Genomic DNA, 27,244 nt, shown 5'->3' with positions numbered 1-27,244 from the left:
GGAGGGAATAGAGGTGAGGATAAAAAACTATCACAATAGGTGAGGTGAGAGGTAATTTAGGCCTGAATTAGGGTTTTGGCAATAGAACTAGAGCAGCATTGGCAAAGATATGGCAGACATAGCATGCATGGAGAACCAACACTCGGGGAACTGTTCCTTTCCCCCTCTTCCCAACATCCAAGGACATTTTTTGCATGCTCCATCCCTCTGTCCAGCCACCCAAAACAAGCATTTCCTCCTTCAGCTCTTCTCTATAATGTAGGGGCTCACAGACAGCTTGAATTTGCTCTCCAGGCCCTTGAATGGGAGATGGTATACTAGAGGAAGGGGGTAAATGCAAGAGATATTGTGTAAGCAGGCTCACAGGATTTTGCAACTCAATGATATGGAGAATGGAGGAGAAGTCAAAGATGATAGTGAGTCTGGGTAACAAGTACATAATAAGTACTATTAAATAAAGATATAGGAGTTAAGAAGAAAATAAGATTTTAGGCAAGCAATTAAAAGATGATGAATTCAGGATCTGATAAACTGAGCTTGAACTACCAATATAATGCCTTGAACATACAGGGTGCTCAATGATTATTAATATCAATGATAATAATAATTAATTAACTGAAATTTCAATATATACATCTAACATTTGTAAATTTTGATTGATTAAACCAAGAGTACATATCTCTCTATATATGTAAAACTAAATAAAAAGGAAAATTTATTCAGGCTTTCTTTATCTTAGAAAGTTTAAAAAGATTCAAATCAATAGTCAAATTATCAAATCATCTTCATAAAGAACATGGGCATGTCTCACAAAAGACTTTATTTTAAACCTCTTGAAAATTTGTCAATAAGAAAACTCTTGGTTTAATGTATTCTCATGCCAACTATATCACTCTTTGGCAAAGCATCTCTGGAATATGCTTTAGGACTTGGGGCATCAGCCAAAGATAAATTGTAGTCAGCACAATTCAGACACTAAGAGAGTTGCAGTACAAATAATCTAAACCTAAGAAGCTTAATAAACAAGTCAAAAGATAGCACACTAAATTCTGACTATTTGAAAAAGAAGTTTCAAATTATTCAAATAAAACTAATAGAACTTTCCTACCATGTAACTGAACAAATTATCAACTCAAAAAGAGTCAATTACCAGGAGCAGCTTATATTTACATAATGCTTTCACGAAGTCTTTTTCTCTTAACCCTTTGATGGAGGTAGTATGAGCATCACCCACATTATACGACTAAGGAAACAGATGCAGAGAAGTTGACTTGCCCATTGTCACACAGCTAGTGGCAAAGAAGGGAGTTGAATCTGGGTCTTCTGATTCAGAATCTTTCAGATATTCCAAACTGATTTTTTAATGTTAAAAATACCCCAAAAGCACATAAAAGCAGCCATACAGATACAGGATACTTGTGCTAGGGACAGCAGCAAGTACTTTTCCTATCTATAGCTGCCTATTCCCTCTGGAAACAGTTGAAAAGTCAATGAAGCCTATCACTCTTGCATAATGTTTTTCCTTCTCCTGTAACCCAGGTAGCACTTTACTTACAGTGGTTAGGAAATATGGTTTTTAGCATAAACATTTTCTAGGTTTTTAATTGTGGTGCTTATAAGAGGCATTTTCATTTTAACCATTTTTGCTGGAAACTTTTGAAAATGTACTTTTCTGTCTTACTAAATAATTTAGCCTTTTCTTGATGATGAAGTCATTATCATAACTAATACTCTAGTGATATATATTATACTCCAAGTGATATCTTCAAAGTCTAATAATATAAGCTTAATTATTCCTACACCAAATTACCCTGGGGCAATAATTTTTCCCAGCTGCTGTTTTCTTTTGTCTCCTTTTGTTGTCATTTGCTACTTTTCATTGCAACATCTGTTTCTAGGAGATATCACCTTCTAATTTGCTGTTATATAGGAAAGAACTCATGATTTCCAACGGAAGCCAAGCAACTAAATTGATTAAATCAGTTGCTTTATCTTTATACATAATGCTAAGTTGAATGGGGTCTGCCTTGAGAAAAGTTGTACTCCTCTCCAAGAGAGTAAACTTTGTTAACACAGTTTTTCCACTCACTTTTGAGTATGTGCTTTTACTGGCTCATTGGCTGTCTGCTAAAAATCTGAGCATTAGATAAGTGGCACTTTACTATATTGTTGTTGTTTTTTAACTTCTATATTTGTATAGTTTGGGATATAGAAGGAATCTAAGAGATCATCTAGTCTTCTTCTTTTCTTAGATGTAGAATTTACTGCCCAGAGAAGTTCGCTGATTTTCTCCCGATCACATGTAGCTAGTCAATGGGAGAGTAGAACTAAAAACCAGTTGTGATTTGTTTCTTCCCAATCGGAAAAAAAGTTTTTTTCTTTAAACCGTTATTCAGAACCTTTTAAAAACATAAACTTTCCTATTACAGTGTGTTTTAAAAGCAAAATTTTTCTTAAGATGAAATTCTAGTCATTCTCCATTAGTGGAGAAGCAGAGTCAAATTCTAATATTTTCTGTGACTAATCAACATCATTACCTCTTTTTTGGCTTCTTTTTTTGGATCATAATCACTATCATTCCCATCCATCGGGTGTGCTTCTTCCACATCATCATCACTGAGGACAAACATCAAAATTAGTAAACCTGCCCCTCTCTCTACTTCAACAATCTTAACAGTGTTTATTTACAATTTAAAAGATGCTAAGCACTATTTAGTAGAACAAGGGCTACCCTTCCTGATAAAACTGCCTTTAATAGTAGGGTAATTTTATGTAGTTGTTTAGAATATTTGTCTGCTGTTCAGTACTTTTAAATATGATTGCAGCAAAATATACAGTTTGAAAAATTCATTGGGAAAGATCATTTAGGAAGGAGAAAAAATTAGAAGGGTTTTATTTTTACATATTTTACTTGACAATATTCATATTTATTAAACCTGTTATGTTACTAAAAGAGCAAGCTAGACAAAACAAAATTTAACAATCTCCCTCTAGATATTTTACTGCTAGAAAGTTTTAACTAAAAACACATGGAATTAAGTTAAAAAACTGTAGACTATTAGCTTGTATCATAAGAAGTGTACTCATTTTTAATGTCCATTACCAAAAGGCAGTATTTGTTGTTCTGCTTCACAGTTCACATTAAGCAGTTCCTAGTACCTGAGCTTGCTTGTATGCTTGTGGGCAGTGTCTGATAAGTAAAGAATTCAGCACACTACACCAGACAGGGATTTGGCCATTTCACTGCCTCTTCCAGTCAAGGAAAAAAGCATAAAGTTTTAAAAAAGGGAAAATCTACAGTGTTCTAACTTTTTTCTAACTGTAGCTTAATCAAGTGGGCCAATGAATGTAATGCATTTACTATAACAATGTACTTTCTGAGAGAACTAAACTTATCTACTGTTCTTACTATATTTGCTGATTACACCTCATCATAGTGTGGAGGTGACCCTGGGATCTTAAGGCTATGCCTTCAATGTATAAGCCCCACCATTATGGAAAGGCCTTCAAGTAGTCCCAGCAACAGATAGTCTGCTTTTGAAGAATCAGTTAAGCTAAGTACAAATAGGCTCATCATTAGAAGGTTGGCTACTTGATGGATGGATGGTAATTTATGAAACAAACAAACAAAATACAAAATGGCCCACAATTCCATGTTGCTCCCATTCTGTATGATTATAATGGGAGAAAAGGGGGAAGAGGATGCCAAGAATCACATAGATTTTAGACTATCTACAAATAATAACTTAACTGTTGGTACTCTAAATGTGAGATACTTATCCATAAACTGACAAGTGGACATACTGCTGGAGGAAATGAATCATATCTATCTTGACATTGTCACTAAATAAAACAAGAAGAAAAAAGAAGTTGCATGTAAATGGAAAGATAGCTCACAGGTTCTCTCTCCTTGGGGAAACAAATGAAGAAGTTAAATGGTTTTATTTTGCAACTAAGGATAGGAAAATAATTTTTTTTTTAAATCTCATATTGCTGTGTTCATAATCAGATTTTGCAAGACCACATGAAAATCACTATAGTTTTACTTGCCAATACCTGTTGCCGAGGACAAAAAAACAGAGAAAGTCTAAAAAAAAGTCTTAAAAAAATCTACAAATTAAACCAACATGTCCTTTAATGCTTATTTATATGAAAACAAAAGGAGGCATTGAGAGGAGAGTCAAAAGTACTCTGAAGTACATTGTTTGGGAGTAAGAAGTTTAAACTATAAGAAATCAACAGTTCATAGACTATACAAGTCTCATGTCTATCTATCATGAGTATCTCTTAACAGAAAAGAGATGAGATACTAAATGTGGCAAGTAGTAATTAACAATAAAAATAAGATAGGAAGCATTTGGTTATAAACATGGGAGGCATTTCTTACTCAACTATATAAAGTCAGACCACCAAATTCTTATCATCAGAGCAAAGTTCAAAAACAATATCAAAGGAGAAGAATAAAAAGTCAAAGTTATGGCATGCAGGTTAGGGAATTCCAAACTAACTTCAAAAAGATGTTGACACCAAAAATGGGGAAATAACTAAAAGAAAAGATATTTTCACTCACATTATTTCCTGAGAAAGTTTAACCAATATATGTCAATCACAACAAGGAAACCAGAAGCCTACAAACTATTTTAATTAGCAAACATTTGATCTTTCCAAAGGATGATGCCAGAAAAGGGTAAGAAACATTAGTTAGCATATAAACCTATTTGTAAGGTTCTCCAAAAAGCAATGGTGGAAGAATTATTAACAGTTGTGTCATATCAAAGAGTTCAGAAGCAGTGGAGAAAAAAGCAAGTCTAAAGAAAGCTTAGTGAGAGACCTGCTAAACAAATCGTCCCTAGGTCAGTTAAAGATGAAACCAAAAGGAAAACAACATAAGAGATGAAAGACAAAGATTATGTGTAACTTAAAAAAAAATAACAAAGGTTTTTCTATCATGCAGCTACTTTACTTCAATTCTAGTATCAAATATGCTAAATGAGGGAATAGAAATGACACTACAAACAAAGGTGAGATCAGCTGGACTAGACCAAGTATCTTTAGAAAAAGTCTGCTGGAGGCAACAATTTTGAGGGCATTGAGGGGACTATTCTTAAGATGGGTGGGGAGGGGGGTTCCAAAAGTTTGAAAAAATCCTAAAAATTTCAGATTACTGTTACCCCAGAAAGGTGACCAAGAGAACACAAACTACTAATGACCTATAATGTCAACATTCTGTCTTTACAAAATTTTTTATGAGAATTTAAATATATCAAGGGTGCCACTGACAAAACATAAGAAGGGAATAGGCAAGATTTTCTGAACAGAATTCCAAGTGGACATCTTTGGAGTCACACAGCTAAAGGAAAAATATATAGAATAGCCTTGCTATTAGTTGATTTCCAATGCAAAATCAAAATGGAAGAGAAAATCTCTGATAACTCTGAAGGGCTTCAGATGTTCCTGTGAGTGAATATTTTGTGGTTGAATGCATCAAATCTTACGATATTGCAGAGATTCTTAAATGAAATCCATAATCAAAGAATTTGGTTTAATTATGAGCAATGTAAAAAGAAGCAGATAAAGACCCCCAATTGTCTAGACTATGGAATGAAACTGAACTCGCTTGTGCAGTATTTATCTAAGGTACATACATATCTTTATAAAGTGGATGTTATTTATATACCCCTCCCATTTTATAGGTGGAGAAATGGGTTTGAGAGAGATTATGGTATGTTGAGGATCTCATAGATAGTTAAGAGTTAGAGGCAGGATTCAGTGTCCAGTGCTTTATGAATTAGGCCATGCTTCTGTTCTAACCAAAATCCATCATCAATAAATACTCTTCCAGTTATGCTATGTGACTATGAACCACAGAATATCATACTGTAGAATTAAGGCTAAAGATCAACTAAAAATCAATGAAGAAGCACAGTGTAAAGGTGAATAAGCCATAACACATCAAAGAAAAACTGCTTGAGAAGCAGCAGAAAAGATGTCATCAGCAAGGGTGTATAACTGAAAAATAGGCCAGTCACGTGGAAAGAATGGGGTATAACTGAGGAACAGTCCACATGCTTCACGAGTATTCATACAATGTCAAAGACCCCTAAAACATTTATTGGACATCTTATAGAGGATTTATGGGAAGGCATACCAATGCTTAAAAGGATGAGACGGCATGGATTTGTACCATTGGAGAGTATCTTTGACAATAAGATTGGCTTTATTAAAGTAATTTTTACTTCAAAGTAATTTTTTCTTTCTTAAGCAGTCAATCCATTAAATCTAACAATGCAAGAATATTAAAAGCATTAAACCTACCTGTCACCCTGATTATGTCTGTTAGCTAATTTTCGAGCCTGGCGATCCATCAAACTTGTCCGAGACCGAGTTTTTTTCCAGGAATAGTAATATTTTACAAGACTTGCAATAGTCTTATCTGGAAGCTAAAATAAATTTGTTATTAATACATGCAGGTTGAATTTATTATTGATATTTTCAGTAACACCTTTAAGATATTTTCCACAAATAGCAATGGCAGATACAATGGTATTTATTAATTTGATTACAGTGAGGTAAGTTTTAACATGTTCCATGCTGTGGGATAAAGGACAGTGCTAGAAATCACGATGCCACCTCTATCTTTGGATATGACCTTCCTTATGTAACACATGCCCATCACTGGGCTTTGCACATAGTAGGAGTTCAAAAAATTTATAGTAAATGCTCTCCCTTCCTGAAATCTGCCTTATAGAATCTCTGACTTTCTTCAGCACCCAACTCAAGTGCTATATCCTATAAGAGGACTTTCATCATTCCATTGTTAATGTTTTGCTCTCTGAGGTTCCTTTTTATCTCGTCTCTGGAATATCACTTATGTACTTAGCTATTTACATGTTGTTTCTCCTATTAGAATGTTAAGTCCCTTGAGAGGCAAGGAGTTTTGCTTTTTCTTTATACTACCAATACATAGCACAGTGCCTAGCACATTTTTGTCATTCAGTCATTTTCAGTTATGTCCAACTCTCTGTGACCCCATTTGGGGTTTTCTTGGCAGATACTGGAATGGGTTAACATTTTCCTTCTCCACCTGATTTTACAAATGAGGAACTGAGGCAAATAGGGTAAAATTACCTGCTCAGAGTCACAAAGTTAGTGAGGCCAAATTTGAACTCAGGAAAATAAGTCTTCCTGAATTCAAACCCAGCACTCTATTAACTGAGTCAGTTTAGGTGCTTTCTAGGACATAGTAAACAGTAATGAATTCATGAAAATTGACTGACTGAATGAATGTGACCAAATGCCTTTTGTCCACTTTGCTCCTTGAAGACTAATAAAGCACAGGCAGCAAAAGTACCATGGACCCAAGCTATTCTGAATGAAATAATGATGATATTTAATGTTTAAAGTTTTTCTAAAAGTCTTTTCAAAGTTAGGAAACAAGTTACTTGTGCTAGTTTCATTTAAAAAGTAGATTTGCAAATTGGTTCCAAGCTTTCATAAGTGTGTGTGTTGTGAAGACCTATCAATCATGGCCCAACATGCCTGAATATAAGAATACTATCATCTCCAATGTCCCTTTTCAGATTCAAATGCTAATGACTAATAACAGATATCCTATTCTTAATACAAATTTCCAACCACTCAAATTTTACTTTACTTTAAACTTTTTAGGTTTACACTAATTTGGCAGAGATATCTTAAGAAATTTAAGAAACAGAAACATCAGTCATTTTATATATAACACTTAAAAAAGTAAAAAGGCAATACTCCTATAACAAGATTTTTTAAAAATGTTGTTTCACCTTCAGAAGAATTTCAGAAAAGAAACAAAGATACCAGTAATTATAAGTAATTCAATATTTATTCAACATTATTGTGTTTTCTTGGCACTAAAAGTATGCTTAATAATAGATGTGAGAAAATTGTTGGGTATAACAACAATTAATGAAATTGAGACTAGTGAAATGATGAACTTAAGATTTCATAATATAAAAAGCATTTTCATGCTTTTTCTACCACTACCAAAGTAGTGATAGAAACTTGCAAGTTTTCATAGATATGAAAACTCTTGTAATTAATTACTCAATGTGTAACCATTGCATGCTCGTATTTAATCATGGCAAAGTCACTAATAAAAATTTAAATATCCTAAAGATGCATCTCAAACACAAACTGTGTTAAAAGCAAAAATGTCACCTTACCATTTGCTGAATCCTGTGAAAACTCTTGCCATGAAAACTAAAGGCTTGTTCAAAGAGGACTTTATCTTCCACTGTCCACTCATCAGGGAAGGGGGTGAAATTAGGGAGATCAGCAAGAGACTTCTCAATGTTATGTTTATGCCAGAATAACATGCCAAGTGCCTATGAAGAGAAATTATCCTTTTTTGGTTTTAGCTCACTTATGTCATATCATAAGTTAGTAAGTTAAACACAAATTAAGTTAAAAAACTAAGAGTCCGACTTCAACTGAAAAACAAAAAAGAAATTAATAGTTTTAGGTTTTTAAATCTGGAATGCCTATGTATTACAGCTCATACAGTTTCATGGGCCTGTTTAAAAAATCCAGGTCTCAGAACAGTAGGTGTCTTATATACCATATGTGCTGTAATAACTAGGCAAACTAGAGTTGAGGATATATTGTCTACCCAATTAGGTTTTTAGGCTAAAAAACTAGACTTTAATTCTAGTTTAGTTTATGTTTTTAACATTTGTGAATATTGTTATTTTGAAAAAATAAACAGATATTAAAAGGGAAATATTTAAATAAGTCAGGACTTAAAAGAAACTTAACACCACACCACTAGCCACAGTACAAAAATAGAACAGCAAGGTGGAGATTCAGTAAGGAAAGATTTCAGTTACTTTTTAAAACAATCCATGATCAAAAAGTCCTAATGAGTTAGAAAGCACTGAGTAAACGTTTTAAAAATTGTCATTATTTGTTGTTTTTAATTTTTAAAGTTCTTATCTTAATATTAAATAGTTAAGACTTCCAACAGACCATATGAGATTCTTCATAATGCTTTGTCCATGAATGAACAAAAAAAGAGGCTCCATTTGGAATGTTTAAGTTAAAACACTTTACTCACTGTTTTACTATAACCCTTTGGAAGCTTGAAATGGAAAACTTCCCTTGCCAACACTTTCCCCCTCTAGTGTAGGCCTCATGTGTTTTTGAGGAGTTGCTTCTGAGAACTGCATAGCTGTCCCTGATTTTTATTGAAAAAGCAATGAAATAGTTTGGAAAGAAACACAAAAACCAGACATATCAATTTTGTAGGCATTTATGTTTGAGAAGTTGCATTTCTGAACCTTAGTAATATTCCTTCAAAATAAAAATAAGTTATTTAAAATCATGTGGCTATGTTTTTTTTTCCAAAGCTTCACTTCTCAAACAGTCCTTCAATATTCAATTAGATGTTAAAAAACAGATATCTATAGAATTACACATTTTTAAAAGTTTTAAATAAAAAAATAATTGAACATATATGTATTGTATTTTGTTGACTATAGATATATATGAGATCTAGTTAAATGGCTATGAAGTTAAAATGACTATACAGTCACTATATAGCCAATTCCTAATATTTCAGAGGTTGATAATGCAGTTTATGGACAACAAAAGCCTTTCTTGTTTCTCTTTCCCATTTAAATAATTTCTTATTCAAAGGAAAGAGAGGGGCAGCAAAAGTACTAAAAGTGGCAGATTTTACTATTTGTTAATAACTTTTAAAATATCATAAAAGAGGAAATTGAATCCTGGGCAGATGTGAGGTTAAAAATTCTTTAGTGAGACTGTTTTCCTTTCTCCTATTATAAAAGATAATCAAGAATAGACTGCCTTATGATTTTTAATGTTTACTGAAAGTGTACATAAATGTTTTAGATGTTATTTTTAAGACATCGAATACCAAAAATTGCTTGCTAGATATTTCAGCAAAAGTTTTTAAAAGTATTGACTATGAATTAAGACAAAGTATAAAAGAAAAAAATACTTAAGGATTGGCTACACATAGACATAGTAGTTATTTTTTAAAAGAATAATGTAGAAAGAACTGTGAGAGTAGAAATCTAGAAGAAAACATGATTTATCATTTATTTATATGGGTATATGATTTAGAGTTTTGGTTTTAAAAGATTACTCTATTACAAAAATGAATAATATGGAAATATGATTGGTGAAATTGTTTGTCAACTCTGGGAGGGGGGAGGGAAGAAGGTAGGGAGATAACAAGAATCATGTAAACATGAAAAAAAATAAAATTAAAACAAAGAATGCTGTAGACCATCAAAGTGACTAACTTAACTATGGGTAATGATCAAGATATCTCATTTCATTTAGAAGTCTCTCTGTGACATCTGGCAACATTTAGTAATTTATGGTGCTTTTTTGAGCACAGACTGGTATTAAAAATAATAGAAAATTAAGAATCTTTGGTATGAGTGAATAACTTTCAAAGTAGAAACCTAAAGTATCTATTGATATATTTTTTAAAGCATGGTCATATACATGCTTGGAATAATTCTAGAATTTACATACCTGTTCAACATTGTAGCCATGTTTCTCTTTTGCAATTGCAATATATTCATCCACTACAACAAAAAGAACATCGTCAAAAAAATCCAACAAAAAACCCACAAAAAAGCTCCAAACCTATACCCAAGCAGAATGTAACTACACCTAAATTTACTCAAGCCTAATTTTTTCAGCCCCCCAAGTAATTTATATCCCAGACACAAAAGTAGCCTGAGCCATCTTTAATAAACTATAAAACTTTTTATTTAAAGAGGGGTAGGAGAGTTCATTTAAAAAATATATTCTAATATCTATGACTATATATAATATAAATCATGTAACTATTCTTCTGTGTTTAAATTGAAACCATATTTAGATCTGCTTATAAGTGTAGCTAAAAACACTAACTTGCAGGCAGAAGTTTTCAATGCTGTATTATATATATATATATATATATATATATATATATATGATGGAAATTTGTAATCATTTCTTAGATATGTTGACTCTTTGTTGAAAAATCATCCCTCTCTGATCCATTCATAGTTTATTAATTGACTGCTTTCTGATCCACAAGCATGCCACCATATTTGAAGCTGTTTTAAAACACTTAAATACCTTTCCTCTACCTTGTTCTCCACACTCCCATTACAACCTGCCATTTGAGAAGCTGTTTCAATATTTTATTTTCATTCATTTTCTCTACAAATTCAAAGATCATTTTCAGATAAGCACCATTTCAATGGAAAAGTTCCAGGCCCTCTCAGTTGGTGATCCTGCTGTTTGATATTCAGGATTATGTGAAACCTTTTGTGATGCCAGTCTGTACTGATCTTTCTTCCTTCTGTATAGACTTTCTCAAAATGAATAGCATTATGTGTTAACTTCATTCTCTACATGGCTACAATGCAGATTTTAGTATTTTATTAGAAATACATAATGTTCTTTCACTAAAATTCTACTGTGGGGCCTCATTATGGTATGGAGGGGTCCCAGGGTTCAGATTATGTCGACATCACACAAGATCTGGCAGGTACTCCTACAATACAAAAGGTTCAGTACATCCAAGTAAAAGACTTCTTTATTTTTCTGAGGTCTAAACTAGCTAAAAAGTTTGAAGAAGCTTTTACTACATTGCCCACAAGTTGTGAATTTTTCACTTGTTAAAATTAAATTACAAATTCCAGGTTCTTAGTTTCCATAGTTTATTAATAATCACTTTCAAAGACTGCCTACTATGTAGATGGTTTGATACACAGTTCTCATTTTATATAAATTTGCATTATGCAAATTCAACTTTACATAAAGAATTCTGAAAGAATTCTGTGTTCCAAAAAATACCTTTGTTTACTGGATAGTACTATGCTCTCTTGCTTTGCTCATGCCCCTCAGCTCAATGCTCTCCTAGCCTCCCATCTCCTCACCAAAAAAAAACACCCCAAAACAAAACAAAAACAAAAATAAAATTTCCTCTAAGGAAAGTGGAAACATGTGGAGGGATTGCTACTGATAGCATCAGATTAGGGGCTTGGTTTGAGACCTGCACCAAGAGAAAAAAACTTTGCCCTGCTCTGCCCACCTGCACCACATCTGTCTTTCTTCTGTCTGCACTCAGATACCACATGTCTATCCCTGAGCCCTGTCATCTGCCACCTGTCCTGTCTGTGCCCATCTGGTTTCCCAAGTAGTCCCCTCTTCATATCTGTTCTAGCCAGGCCCCCACAAGGCTGTCCCTGGCCCAGCATGTTCCTCTTCCTGCTCTTACATTTCTGATCATGGCCCCTAACCCCACCTCACCCAATATCCTTGAACTGTGTTCTAGTCTCCTCCCTGGGCACATGGTCAGGTCCCTACCTTCTTTTCCCCTTACTTAGGGTCCCATATCCATAGGAAAAATCATATTACATAATAATTCACTTTATGGAGGTCTGTGTAGAAAGAACTACCTGTATGCTTCCATGGAAAAGAGTCCAACCAGATGAAATCAAAGATCTGTGAAGTATACACTGCAATGTGGCCTTATTCACTATTGTTTCATATGCTGCGTGCCTTAACCTTCCCCTAGATTTAACTGTATCAATCATTGCCTTTAGTAACTGGTAGCTTAGAATAATAATGCAGGACACAGGAATCTTTATAATTAATAAATGTTTATTGATGGATGTGGTATCCATAGTAGGTTCATGTTTTGCTGTCCTATAAATAGGCTTTTTAGGTCTTAATTTTATCTACTCCACTAGGATACACAAACTTTCATAAATTAATTTTCTTATTTTGCTAATGCATCATTTTATGCTATTCTAACATAGGCAGAATTTCAGTCCTGATGCAAATGTAAATATCTGGCCATCTATAGGCCTTCTCTGGTCCAAACTAGTATATGATCTCAGATTATAATTGTTAGTCCATAGACCAACTCTAAAACCATTCATGAAACTGATCATTTTTATTTTAAAAGCAGTTATCAAGTCATATGTAGCAATTCTTGGAATACTAAAACTTTCTGTAGTATTCTTAATAGACCAAGTTAGACAAATATCAAAAAGCATATTCAGATATCACTAGAAGTTTGACTAGTAGGTAACTTTTTGGGTTTTAGTCACTAATGAACCAAGGAATGGACAAAAACACAAAGTGGCTCATAATCCTAAGCATTCTCCTATTTCTATAGTAATAGTGGCAGAAAAGGGTAGTCTGATAAAAGTATGCTAAAACAGATACAATACAGTATTTAAAGAAACTGTAAATATTTCATTTTTGGTATGCTTAAGTGATCTTTGTCAAACAACCAATAAATTTGTGGAAATGAGGCACAGTCATTAAATGAAAATGAAATTCACTACAAGAATATTCATAGCTGTGCTCTTTGTGGTGGCAAAAAATTAGAAAATGAGAGGATGCCCTTCAATTGGAGAATGGCTGAACAAACTGTGGTATCTATTGGTGATGGAATACTATTGTGCTCAAAGGAATAATGAACTGGAGGAATTCCATGGGGACTGGAACAACCTCCAGGAATTGATGCAGAGTGAGAGGAGCAGAACCAGGAAAACATTGTACACAGAGACTGATACACTGTGGTACAATCGAACGTAATGGGCTTCTCCATTAGTGGCAATGCAGTGATCCTGAACAACTTGGAGAAATCTACGAGAAAAACCACTATCCACACCCAGAGGAAAAACTGTGGGAGTAAAAACACCAAAGAAAAACAACTGCTTGAATACATGGATCAAAGGGATATGGTTGGGGATGTAGTCTCTAAATGAACATCCTAGTGCAAACAACAATATGGAAATAGGTTCTGATAAGGACACAAGTAATACCCAATGAAATTGTGCAGGAAGGGTGGGTGGAGGGGAGGGAGGGAAATAAAGTGAGTATTATAACCAAAAAAAAAAAATTAAGTTAAATTAAAATTAAATCTAAAAAAAATAATTAATTAATTGAAAATGAAATTCACAAAGAATTTGCAACTATATAAAAGAATGACTTAAAGATTCTCAGCAAAGTAAAAGAAGGAACTGATTTCAGTTTCCCCAAAGTCTGTTTTAGGGTGATTAAAAGTATCTTGAGAGACTGAATTTTCATAATTTTATAAATAATTTATTTATCAACCAGTCAAAACATCCTAATCATGGTCAAATGATTCTTGCTCATCAAATGATGAATACAAACTACTGGCCCAGGTACACATATACATTTTTGGAACCTCATTATTCAGCATCCCCCTTGAACATTCTAAGATATCTTTAACTGCTGATAGCTAATTAAGGGGATGTCCATTAGACCCTCAGTCTTTTCCCAAAACTGATAGGTGAGCTTTTGCATGTCAGCAGGAAAAGTATTATTATTGAACTTTTCCTATCAGCCTGAGTGTGTAAAAGGATCACATTCCTCAGGGTAAAGAGAATGCAAAAATCTACAGACTGAATGGAGCCAGGTTTTAGGAATTCTCCCTAATATTGTCTTTATAATCTAGGACCCTGATATTAAAAAAAAAAAATTCTCACAGTATGAAACTTCAATTCAAGGTTACTGGATCACCTCACTTTTCAGCATTCACAACAAGCTTGAGCAAACATAACACAAAGACAAATGCAATTTATATCCATATATCTGCTGAAGAAAATATAATTGAGAAATTCTATGAGAAATGCATAAAATCCTAAAAACTAACTGAACAAATTGAATGTTCCTTCAAAACTTAAGTGATGACTTGATACTTGGTAACTTCAATGAAAAAAAAAACATACTATAAAGGAGAAATTTATGTTATAATATATAGTTTCAGATTAAGAAATGAAAGTAGGTTTGTATACTACTCTGAAGTCTTATTCGGGTACATCAAAAATACTTTCTTCAAGGATTGGGGGCTAGATATGGTGAATACTCTATAAGAGAATTAAATTACCAGTATCTTGAGACATGAGAGGATTAGTTGTGAATTCTCAAGTCCAGATCATCTCTACACAAGAGAGATGTGCTCTCCAATGTCACAGATAATAGATCTTATGTGCAAAAGGATTTAGCAATGGTAGGGTTTTGCAAATGTTCCCATTCACATGTGACATTCTATTATTTGCACTAATTCCTCATCCTCAAACACTATAATATCTTCTCAATGAAATCCAAAGCAACACAAGAGATCAAGTGGCTTAACCATTTCTACTACAAAAACAAAAGTGATTATATATTGCTTAGACTTTGAGACAATTACAGCCTACTTAATTAATCTTTGAAACATGTATATATATATAACAGAGAAATACTATAGATCGGCAATAGGCTAGGCCCAAAATTGGAAAGAAGTGTTCCCCAATAGTTTCCTGGGTGATAGAACACAAAACTATCTGAAGAACTAAAATTACAAGGAACAAAGTAGATCGCTATATGGGAAGCCATGGTAGACTGTATATCACTAATTATTACCTACTTAGAAATGTGGCATGAAAGACAAAAAAGGAAATGTATAACACATCTCTTTTTACAATCACCTATGTATTAAAAATGAGACAACAAATAACCAGTCGTATGTAATACATTAGAGCTATTAAAAGAACCAGATGAAAGTTTCTCCAGTGTGCTAAGGGAAAAGAACCTTTCTAGAGGATTTATAAGATGTAGGGACAAGACTCAAAATGAGAAAGCACAGAAATTGCAACCTGTTTCAGTGAAGAGTATACCTAAACCAATGGAATCACAGTATCAAAGTATAGTCAAATGCCAATTTCCAGGTGGTCCAGAAGCATATATACTATAAGTCTATACCTTAGAAAAAAACATGACTTAAACACAGGACACAGCATTAACTTTGATATAACCAACTACATCATTACAAAACATTAGAATATTCTTGGGATACTGGTGGACTCTCAATCAAACAAAACAGTTGTTTTTTTAAAAAAAACAGCTGCTAGAACCTTCATCAATAATGTTGTTGGGGGTAGCTGAGTGGCTCAGTGGATTGAGAGTCAGGCCTAGAGATGAAAGGTCCTGGGTTCAAATATGACCTCAGACACTTCCTGTGTGACCCTGGGCAAGTCACATAACACTCACTGCCTAGCTCCTACCACTCTTTCTGCCTTAGAACCAATATTGGTTCTAAGACAGAAGGTAAAGGACTAAAAAAACAAACAATGTTGTTGAACACTTTTACAAATATTCAATGAAAATAGTGTAGAAGTCTCAGTATGATTTCCTGTATACTTCTTAGATGAAAGGTGAAGAATCACATCTGTTATACCACACTGTGATGTAAGGTCTCACCATAAATCAGGGGATATTCAAATAGAGCTAGGAGCTTATTGATTTTACACATAGTTAATTATTTAAGTGGCTATCTGCCAGAAATAGTATACAGAAATGACATGATGGTTGCTGTAGTTAACTTTTTTACCTTTAATCTTTAAGAATGGTAATGATGATTTCTTTAAGCATTATGTCATGTATCTTTTAAGGAAAAGTTAGCATAATGACACAGCATCTCTCCTCTACTCAAAAGCTTTTAGCAACTATGCTGTCAGGTCATAGAGTTTCAACACACTAACATGAATAAGGGAAAATACCAGTCTATTTTATTTCCTTATATGACCAACTCTTCAGGACCAAATATGAGCTACTTTTTTGCAAGTTGATATTATTATTAATAATACTGTATATTAATACATGTATGTAAATTAATACTAGGAAGGGAATAAGCATTTATATTATATATATATACTTTTTTGCAAGTTGATATTATTATTAATAATACTGTATATTAATACATGTATGTAAATTAATACTAGGAAGGGAATAAGCATTTATATAGTAGCTATTATTTGCTAGGCACCATACTAAGTAAGCACTTTACAAATATTATGTTATTTGATTCTCACAACCCTGCAAGGTAGGTGCTGTTAATAACCCCATTTTACATTTGAAGAAACTGAGGCAGATAGAGGTTAAGTGACTTACCCAGAGTAACACAGTTAGTTAAATGTTTTGGGTTGGTTTTGAACTCAGATTTGACTACAAGCTCAATGCTCTATAAATTGTGCTACCAGCAACCTCTATGTAATAACATACATTTTATATGTTGCTTTAATGTTTCCAAAATTTACATATATTCTCTCATTGGATAGATTGTTTTATGTTAACTAAAAACAGGTCAAATTTAGATACTGACTTACATTTGGCATCTGGAATGCTATGATATGGAGACCAGACGAGCATTCCCCCATTGTCTTTATCTGTGTACTTTGTAGCACCTGGGATGAAAAGAAATCATTTTGAGTTCTATGGATTCTATTAACATTTAAAAAGAGTGAACAAAGTAAGCTTTATTTCTGCATCAGCAAAGTATGTACAAAAGAACAATAAACTTAAGAAAATGTTACATACTAAATATAACAACACCTTATTAGGGAATTATTATTAATACCTTATTAATGAATTTTTCATAAAACTAAAACTTACCACTTTAAATATAAAAAAACTCTTTTAAAAAAACTATTTTTGTTGGAAATCTTTCCAAAATGATACACTTTCATTCTTAAATAACTTTTTTCTTGATAACTCAGGTTATGTATATATATTCTGTAGTTATAGATCTGTCCAGAAGAATATATGTCCTCTTCAAGGGCAGGAACTGTTTTGTTAGCACCCAGCAGAATGTTTGGCACAAAGTAAACATTTAATAAATATACTCTGCTGTAATGATGATGCTTTCAGTAATTTTGAATTGTGGGTTAGGGTTGCTGTTCTCTGCATCAAATGGGATCTCAAACTACTATACCCGAGTTATAGTTTTTGGTTTTTGTACATTTTTCCTCTCTTTTTCACTTCTTACTGTTCTTGGGGTATCTTCTAATTTGCTACTTTTAATAAAAGGCTTAAAAACTAGACAAGCAAACTTGTTAGAATTGTATGTAAATAAAAGAAAACTTCTAAGAAATATCTGACAGGTTATTAATTAGCATCTATTTAGCATATAAATTCCCTGACTAAAAAAGCTTAGCTCCCTTTCCCTCAACCCCCAAATTGTCATAGTTGTCAGAATGTTGAACTTGAAGTCAAGAAGACCTGAATTCAAATCTTGCCAGACACATACTAGTTTGTGTGATCCTGGGGAAGTCACTTAACCTGTATCTTAGTTTTCTCATCTGTAAAAACAAGGGGATTGGATTCAATGTTTTCCAAGGTCCTTTCTAGCTCTAAACCTATTATTTCATGATTTAAAATATTTCAAATAGCTAAAGATTTTAGGTAAGTTTTATTATAATATTTTATTTAGAATTAACTCCAGATTATCTTGTATAGCATCTTTAATGATGAAAAAATGTAAAAGCTAACTCAAATAATGAAAAGAATTAAAAAATTATCAAATGTTAACTGCTAATGTTTATCTAGTTATTTAAGGTTTACAAAATACTTTACATATATCATCTCATTTATTTTCAAAATAAAATAAGCCTTTAGGGTAGATAATCTATATTTCACTATTGCCTTTATTTTATAGATGAAGAGACACACCCAGAGGTTAAGTAAGGTTTACGGGACTCCAGCTAGAAAGTATCACAAACACGATTCAAATTCATATTTCTCCTGATTCCAGGTCCACTGCTCTACTATACTCTGCTGCTAATTGCCAGGGGATTTGGAAGTAAAAATGGACATAAATTACAAAGTTGTAATTTGCATGAAATAACAAAATAAAACAAAACAAACTTGCAGAGTGTGAGGTAAAGCTACTACTAAAGCTATTACTGCTTTGAAAATATAATGCTATTACTAGAGGAGTAATCTATCACCTAAAGCATTCCCTGTCCATCACCAAAATCTAAATTGTAATTTCATTTTCTATCTTTACAATTATTTTGAACCTTTGCCACAAGCACTACAAGCAAAATTTGTATATACTGTGGCTAAATGTTAAACTAAATAGTCACAAAGTATAACTCTGACATTTAAGTAAAAATTAAAAGATTGAGAGAAGAAAATTGAGGAAACTATCAAATTATTATAGATCAACACTTAAACATATTGGAAAAATAAATGGCTTTTAAAGTAAGTAAACATCCATTACAATTTATGCTGGGTGTTTTTGTTTTTTAAGAAAAAGTTAGCCTCGAACCCCAAGGAAAAACTAAGAGACTAGGTGGATTTGGAAGAGGCAAGTTATAAAAAATTACTTAATACAAAGCAATTTAAAATTATTTCAATAACTTAATCATCAATGTTAATAACTCCATAAGTAAAATTCAGTTTCCAACTAGATTGCTATCTAAAGAGAGTTACAAAATTTTAAACAAATATTTTGTTGCTATGTCCTTGAGATTACAATAAACTTTAAGATTTGAAGGTTCTGCTGAACAATGAACTGTAATTATAAAATTATTTAAATATCATTTAAGAACAGGGTAATCTAAAATCTTAAAAGGCACATTACACATGTCAAATGTCGTTTTCTATCTTATAATAACTTTAAATAGTTCCAGAAAATCTGAAATGGATGTGTCCTCATTAAGTTTCCCTTCCTAAACAGATATAGGCTGGTTTATTACTACAGGTTATTTAAGAATGATGACAGTTTTCCCTGAAAATCCTTACCATTGTAATTAAGGGTCTGATCCAACAGAAACTGGCATCCACAGCAGCTGTTCCACAGAAGCACGACAAGCTTCTTCAGTTCTACAGCTGTGAGGACTAATAGCTATTCTAATATGGAAAAATCCCATTTAGTTGCAGTAGAATGCCTAATTAGACATTTCATAGATTGTCCTTTGCCCAGCCCCAAGTCAGACTCCACAGTTTTCAATCGCCACATGTGGTACCCAAGCTAAGAAAATGGCATTGATATTTTCAGGCATTCCACTACGTTTATTTTAAAAGGTTCTTTACTCATTTTACTTCTCAATAAGGTTTCTTTTCTTCTTGTTCAACTGAGAAAAAAAGTGACGTATCTATGACCCAAAAGGCATGGATGCTCACCCTGACTGACCCCATGAAAGTAGGATTGGATAGGAGAAATGACCTTTTGTCCTTTCTGGCTACTCTCAGACCATATTTCTCTCCTAGAAAAGAGTAAAAAAAAGTAGTATGCAAAACTTAAAAATACAATACACTTGTCTCATTAGATGTCTGGTACCCTACAAGGTTTACCCCTCCTCTTTTCAAGAGCTAAAACAAATATGAAAAAAAGAGGCCCTAAACCAATGTTTGGTTTTGACTAACAAGATTAGTTGTTTTTTAGTAGACTTCCTACTGAGCCAAGGTACAGATAAACTAATGATAAATGAGTATGAATCATCCATAACATATGAAAAGAGGTACTATTGTATATCTTATAAATGAACATAAAATTATAAGTATTTTTTCAAACATTACCATTACATGTATATAGTTCTGGAAAATTTTTGTGAATATAAAAAAATTCTTAATATTTCAGTTCTTACTAGAAATGTTTAAGATCCTCAACCACATTTGGTGAGACAATTATGACAGTAATAAATACATTCATACATGTAGTGACTTAAGACATGAAAAATAGCTTACAAACATTATCTTACTTGAGCCTGATCACAGCCCTGTGAAATACGTATTATCCTTATTTTACATGAGATGGAAATGGGTAAGTTGATTGCTCAGTCATCTATCACAAATATGTGTCAGAAGCAGCATTTGAACCCAAATCCTAAATTCAAGTCCAATGTACCATACTAAGCATATGAGTGGGCACAGGAAGAACTCCCCAACAAATGGGCAAACTAGTGGCATTCCATTATCAAATAAAAGGAAATCTCTGTTAAGCTCAAGATTTTGTTTTCTGAATGGAATAATCATAATGTAGACATTAACAAGATATTAAACAAAAAAGATATTAATATTGACAAGTTCCTAAGAGTCCTTTGCACACAGCACACACACTCAAATTCTGACCAATTTAAGAATCCAAATGGAAGCTACCTAAGAGAAAGAAAATCAGAAATCCAGCCAGTGAATGAGGAAGACTAAAGTTGCTTTATTTACTAAGGCTATCCCTATAATTTCTTCATTATTTTATTAAAACCTTAATCTTTTTCATTTCTTTTAACTATACAAACTATCATTCTTCTCTTTTCCCTTTAAGATTATTCTTTACCACTTCTTCCACTTCAAATCTCATCTTTCAAAATATCCTTGCCAACAACCATGAAGCTTCTAATCCAAGCAACTATGCATCTCAAAAACTCAACCCCCAAAGATATAACTAAACAATGAACATAAGCAAGTATCACTATCCTGAAAACTAAGGATGTTGAGAGACATCTCAAAATTGACATAAAGGAGCCAGAACTATGATTAAGAAAACAGGAATTAACTTCTAAATGTTGATTAATAAAATATGTTCAATTTTTTTAGTTACAATATGCTGTAATTTTGACTTCACTGTGTTGAGTTGATGAAGTATAGTTGAATAAAAACATAGTACTTACTAAAGTAAAATTAGGTGATAGAACTATGTTCAAACAGCATTTGACAGTACCTTTCAAAATCGAAGAGACATGGCAGATGCCTGATAATTAATCTTTAGTTGACTGTTGACCTCACATTTATGTTAATGTTGGCCCATTTTGGTTACCACCTTAAAATTCTTCATATAGAATCATTAAAAGATAGGGAAAGAAACTGTAAAGAACTTAAAACAACAAGGAACTACCATAACATTTATTCTCTAAATCAAGGAAGCCAATACCAATTTTAATCTATACAGTGAAGAAAAAGAAGCTGACCTCAGTGATTTAAATATAGAAAATAACAATTGGATGATTTTTCAGAAATTTTTGTTCAAATTAAACAACTAAAATGTGCTAATCAAGACTACCAAAAAGTTGGATATCAAATAACAAGTTAAATCACCTACAATTTTGTAATTATTTGTCTTCCAAAAAATGTAACTCAACAAATTAATACTCAAGTAACTAAACTTATTTTTAAATATAGTTAAAGATTTTTTTAAAATTCTTTTTAGTAATCAGTTCTTCGCATGCACAGCTGTGTTCTGGCATGAAGTGTGGCTTTCAAAGAGATGATGCCTCATAAACCTGATCAGAAAGGAGAATAAAATTATTTAGGTGGGTTTACAAGTCAAAGTCTATTTGGTTAACACATCCATGCTAAAGAATTTATTGAATTCTAGCTTCAGGGGTGTTGTTACTTTAGAGAAAACTCCTCTTTCAAACTAAAGCAGAAGACATTAAAATATGCTAAAAATGTAAACAAAGGTGGACAAATTCTCTCAACTCTCCAAAAGCATTCTGACAAAGCATATGCAGTATCCTTACTTACTGCAAGCTGGATTTTATCAGGTTATAATGTTAAATATCCAGCTACCAGCTGAACAGATAATAAAGAAAGCTACATTTTCACAACGTCCATAAAGTGGCTTCAGAAGACTTATCATGAATGGCATACACTTGTGTATTTCTGGATCAAATAGTATTTGATAGTCCTGTGTCACTTAAATGATAATGGAAATGAAGACTACACTCTAGTTCAACTATTTTTGCAACTGTACATAGAAAATAAATTACACAACTTTTTCTTTAGATTTTTCTGTCACAAATACAATACATCATTTTTCTATTTGTTTGGGGGGAAAACTAAGTGATCTTCAAGGACCTTTTAAAATTTAATTTAAATGGGAGCTACTTAATGTAAACTGGTCTAGTATAGAAAGGGTTCAGGAGTGATGGTAGAAAGGGGTACAGAACAACCACAAAGACTGCCCCAAACATCCTCCTTATTTATTTGTATCAAGTAAAATGCATTTACCCAAGAAAACGATATAGTTGTATAGGAATAATAACTTTTTAAAATACCATCTTGAGTTAAAACAAATTAAAAGCAGTGAATGAAAAATATAAGTGAAAAAACTGTAATAAATGACCTCTTAATAATCTGTCCTCAGTCTTAAAACTACAGGGGGTCAAGAAAGAAAAAATGTGATCCCCATCAAGAGGCTCCCGCAAGGGAGTCTCCACATGAGGAACTCTCATCCAATCCCCTTCCCAGCTGACATCCCGTGACCACCATGGAGCTTATTTGGAGAAAAGTAGACAGGGAGCCCGCAAGCTGGGCTGGCAAAGGGCGCTAGAACCTGGCTGCTCACTGAGAAAATGTCTCCTTGGCAGCTGCAGCCACCGTCCTGTGGTCTGACTTCCTAGGACTGACTAGCAGACGAGGTGTGCCTCCGACGTCTCCCCACCCCCTTTTCCCCTCCTCTCAGCAGCTCTTAAGAGTCTGCAGAGGCGCCTCTACCGAGGCTACTCCACCTTGCAAAAAAAAAAAAAATCAGGTCTGCACTCAGCTCCAAGCTTGCCTTCCGACTCAGCAGGGTGACAGAGTAGCCAAGCAGTAATTCACCGCCCTTGCAGAACACATCCCTTTCATTCCTAGTGGCAGGTTATTAAGCAAGAAATAAATCTGTATTTTTCTTTTTTTTTTCTGTCCGACACTAATACCTCAGACTCTCCTCTCTATCTCTGCTTTGCGGCACCTCCTCCCCAAAGCACACTGGAGGGCTTTACCTCAAACACCCTTTTTTCACCAATTTGGATGCTTTTTTGCTGGGTAAAAGATGTTTCTCCTTCCTCTCACCCAGACCCGCCTGGGCTCCTTGGGTGGAGCACAGATCCTTCAAGTGGCCTCCAATGGGAACCATGTTAACCTTGCAAAGAACAGCTCTTACACCCCTCAACCCATGAGCCTTCTGTGTCATAACCCCTCCAACCCTGACAGTCTCCCAGACAGAAGACGCCTAACCCATCCCATCCCCACCCTCCACTTTAGCCAGCTATCCCATAGACCCCCCCCCCGACTCCCACTCTCATCCATTCCATCCCAAAGTCAATATAACAGAAAAAAAAAAGAAATTAGGATTTTTTTTAAAAGAAATACCGAGATATTTACCAGGATCAAATTCAGGGATCCGAGCTTGGTATTCGGCGCCGACTCTCATCCCAACATCTGCAAAGCAATACAAAAATAAATAAATAAATAAATTTTGTAAGAAGAAAAAAGAAAAAAAGCACTTAATAAAAATTAAAATTGTATAAGACTGGGAAGAAGGAATGTGGTGGGTGGGAAAATATTAACTCCAAGCCCCAGATGAAAAAGATGCAAATGAGGGGGCCTAAGTTGGGGAGGGAAGACTAACGGGGGGGAGAAGAGTGGAAGAGGGGGTCGCGGTGGGTGCTGCTGCTGCGGCTGCACTGCACCGGGAGTTCGAGGCTACCGCAGCGCCGGGGCTCGGAGGGGAGGGAATAGGGAGGGGGAAGGGGGCTGGGGGAGGGGAATAGAGGAGGGGGAGGGGAGGGGAAACGGGAGGGCTGGTGGGGAGGAGTTCGAGGCTACCACCGTGCTCGTCGTCGCTGCTGCAGCCACTCTCAGGCTCCGAATAGTGGAGCCCGCCGTTGGTGGACGAAGCGCCGCCGCCGCCGCCGCTGCCGGCCGGGCTCTTGGTGCTGCCGTTGGCCGTACGGTTCTTCCCCAGGAACTCAGGCCCTTTCTCCATCATGCCGGGCATGGTAGAAAGGGGGAGGGGGGAGGAGGTGAGGGGAGAGAGGTAGGCGTCTGGAAGAAGGGGGGAGAGGGCTCCTGAGTGCGGGAGGGAGAGGGAGGAGGAGGAAGGAGCCGGAGGATGAGGAGGGGGAGGTGGAGGAGAAGGAAAGTAGAGGGGGAGGGGGAGGGGGAGGAGGGAGGAGGAGGAGGAGGAGGAAGAAGGAGGAAGAGGAGGAGGAGGAGGGTGTTAATGTGGAGCCGCCATAACCGCCCCGGTCAGGCAGTAGCGCAGTCGCCTCACAACAACCCGCCCCAGTCCCGCCTCCCCTCGCTTCCCCTCCCCTGCCTCCGCCCCTGGGGCCCTCGGGCTGGCTTCGCTTCGCGGCCTCCCTTCCTCCCCGCCGCCACCGCGGCTGGTATCACTCCGCCCCGCGGGGAGGATCCGGCTGCTGGCGGGGGAGGGCGTTGACGGGTGGCGAGAGTAAGGAAAGGAAGGTAGGAAAGGGAAAGCCCAGCTCGGGTGGAAGGTTATGGCCAACCCCCAACCCAGCAGGGTAAAGCCTCAGGCGGGGCGGGGCCAGGCGAGGCGGCTGCTCTGGCGCCCTTAGATGGAGAAGGAGGCGCGCTGGGGGCTCGCGTTAGCCACCCGAGTAGAAGTTGGGGGGGGAGGAGTGGGGGGAGCGCAGGACTCTTTGCCGTCGTTAGGGCGGAAGGAACTAGGGTCAGTCGTGGGGAAGAGAAGGTCCGTGAGGCGCCTGCAGTCAATCCAGAGGAGGAGGTGGAGGAGTCCGCTTCCCTGGAGCAGGCGGATGGTTTGGGAGTGGAGGATCCCGTTGTGCAACCCCCTCCATTCCCGGATGAATGCTGTGGTCTCCAATTCCCTACCTCGAGATTTCCTCTGCGGGCTGAGCCACAGCCGTCCGGCTTCCTTTTGCTCCGCATGAGGTCTGAGTTTGGGTCCTGAGCCTCAGCCCGTGAGAAGGGTAGGCTTCCTTCGCTAACTCTCCTGTTAAGCCAACAACAGCTACCCCTCAAAATGAGGTCTTAATCATTTTTTGTAAACCCTTCGACCTGTCCTACATTTGAGGGACGGAATTCTTGGGAGTCCAGGAAGGTGAAAAGATGGTGTTTCTGGGCCGGGCCACTGAGCTTTGTTGTCTAAAGGATTTCTTCTATTCTCTCTTCTTTCTCTCTTTCGCTTTTTGTTCTTATTTATTTGTTGAGTGACAGCGAAAGGGGAAGATAAAATTTGGACAGGGTCCCAGTCCTGTTGGCTCAGAGTCAGTCCTTTACAGACAAGACAGTGAGAGGAGCCAGAGTGTATCCCCTGATCCAGAAGTGAAGAAAAGAGCAGTGTTCAGGAGGTGTTTTCCAGTCCTGAAGTCAATCTTCGAGGTGTCCACCGAAATCCAAGGAAGAAGTTAGGCCAGGCAAAAGAAACATCTTGGGACAATGCCTGTCTGTGCTATTGTATATATGAAGATCACTGCCCCTCCCCTCTTCCTTGACTTGTGTAGATTAGGTGAGGAAGGGAAGGATTCACGCAGGCATTTATCAGTTTTGTTGCTTTATGATGTTTCCAGGGAAGAAGGTGAAGATGAATATTACAAAATCTTTTCTCTTCTGGATTTCAGAGTTTGATCTTCAAGTTCTGCCAAGCAAGAACCTTGATGTTGAGTTTTAATAAGACCCTGGGAAATTGACCCAGAGTGATAAAGGAAGTTTGAAATTTTTGACCTAGATAGAATTTCCTATCAAGGTGATTTTATAGTTATTTTGAATTCTAATGGGAAATAACCCTTTTTGAAAGGGAACCCTAAATTAACATAAGATGCTTCCTGTATTAAGCACCTAGGAAATGTGGTTTGTGGACGATACAAAGATTCAATCTAGTGGGGATGTTGTAAACCATTTCCCAGACACTTTGGGATTGAAGATACAAAGACCAAAATGAAAACAGTTCCTACACACTCATGGAGTAACATGTTATTGGAGATAAAGACATCACCTCTAATCTCATAATACTTAGGAAGCTAAAACACTAAAATACAATGCTGTGTAATAAATGTTGAATATTATAAACCTAAAATTCTATGTGAGGTTTGAAAAGTTATTTTCTCCAGGGTACATATGAGCAGAGAAAGCTTAATGGAGAACATAGTTGACCTAAGTTTTCTTGCAGTCAAATGGTGGAGCATTTCAGAATTAAAAAGGTGCTTTGACATAGGCCTGCCCAATCTTGCTGGACTGGGCACTCCCACAGCCTTTGTCTGCAGACAAAGAACAGGTGCCTTCATGTAGATTCTGTAAACATATGTTCCAAGTGTCTTTACTGTGCCATCCTTAAATATATGCCACAAAAGGACTCCCAAGTGACTTAACATTTCTGATTCATCCAAGTTTTATATCACAAGAGTGATTTCTTTTATCAAGCATCTCTAATATGTGCTAACTTATTCAACAATATTTATTGGCCATTTTGTATATTGTATCCAGTGGGGACATAAAATTAAATGCAAACAAATATCAGGTGCTTACATGGAAGGCAGTGTGTTATACCACGATGTATAAACTATGGTCCTTATCCTCAGAAGATAGTTTAGGAAGGAGAGAAGATAGCACAGCCACTATAATGGAAGGAAAAATGTATTAAGTTATATGAGGCACAAAGCATTATGAAGGTAGAATAATTAAATATCTGGTT

The 27,244-nt window shown here is 35.5% G+C and overlaps 1 protein-coding gene and 1 long non-coding RNA gene across 15 annotated transcripts in view; one reads left to right on the top strand and one right to left on the bottom strand.

Moving 5' to 3' along the window:
* Nucleotides 1–24,568, bottom strand: part of RCOR3 (REST corepressor 3) — a 51,691-nt gene extending 27,123 nt beyond the window's left edge. For 2 of the 12 annotated variants that reach the window (XM_056815883.1, XM_056815889.1), the window contains exons 1-8: nt 24,394–24,565; nt 23,950–24,006; nt 17,190–17,267; nt 10,540–10,592; nt 8,199–8,360; nt 6,316–6,440; nt 3,793–3,843; nt 2,538–2,616 (exon numbers count right to left, since the gene is read on the bottom strand). In XM_056815883.1, coding sequence (XP_056671861.1) covers nt 2,538–2,616; nt 3,793–3,843; nt 6,316–6,440; nt 8,199–8,360; nt 10,540–10,592; nt 17,190–17,267; nt 23,950–24,006; nt 24,394–24,565 — 777 coding nt within the window. Of the gene's footprint in view, nt 1–2,537; nt 2,617–3,792; nt 3,844–6,315; nt 6,441–8,198; nt 8,361–10,539; nt 10,593–17,189; nt 17,268–19,989; nt 20,055–23,949; nt 24,007–24,196; nt 24,251–24,393 lie in introns of those variants that run through there. The other 10 variants (XM_007481341.3, XM_007481345.3, XM_001374102.5 and 7 more) reach the window with 8 other exon arrangements.
* LOC103104637 (uncharacterized) lies at nt 24,481–26,629 on the top strand. 3 transcript variants are annotated; one of them, XR_008916202.1, is made up of 3 exons: nt 24,481–24,590; nt 25,765–26,062; nt 26,175–26,629. It is a non-coding gene; the product is annotated as an uncharacterized LOC103104637 (long non-coding RNA). The 3 variants fall into 3 exon arrangements; XR_008916200.1 differs by having other exon boundaries at nt 24,509–24,590; nt 25,771–26,062; XR_008916201.1 differs by having other exon boundaries at nt 24,515–24,604; nt 25,771–26,062.
* Nucleotides 26,630–27,244: the final 615 nt, after the last annotated feature.

Source organism: Monodelphis domestica, chromosome 2 (assembly GCF_027887165.1).
Source record: "Monodelphis domestica isolate mMonDom1 chromosome 2, mMonDom1.pri, whole genome shotgun sequence".
In the NCBI taxonomy this organism is placed as follows: domain Eukaryota; kingdom Metazoa; phylum Chordata; class Mammalia; order Didelphimorphia; family Didelphidae; genus Monodelphis; species Monodelphis domestica.
The sequence above is the reverse complement of the archived record's forward strand: the minus strand, read 5'-3'. Positions and strand labels throughout refer to the sequence as shown.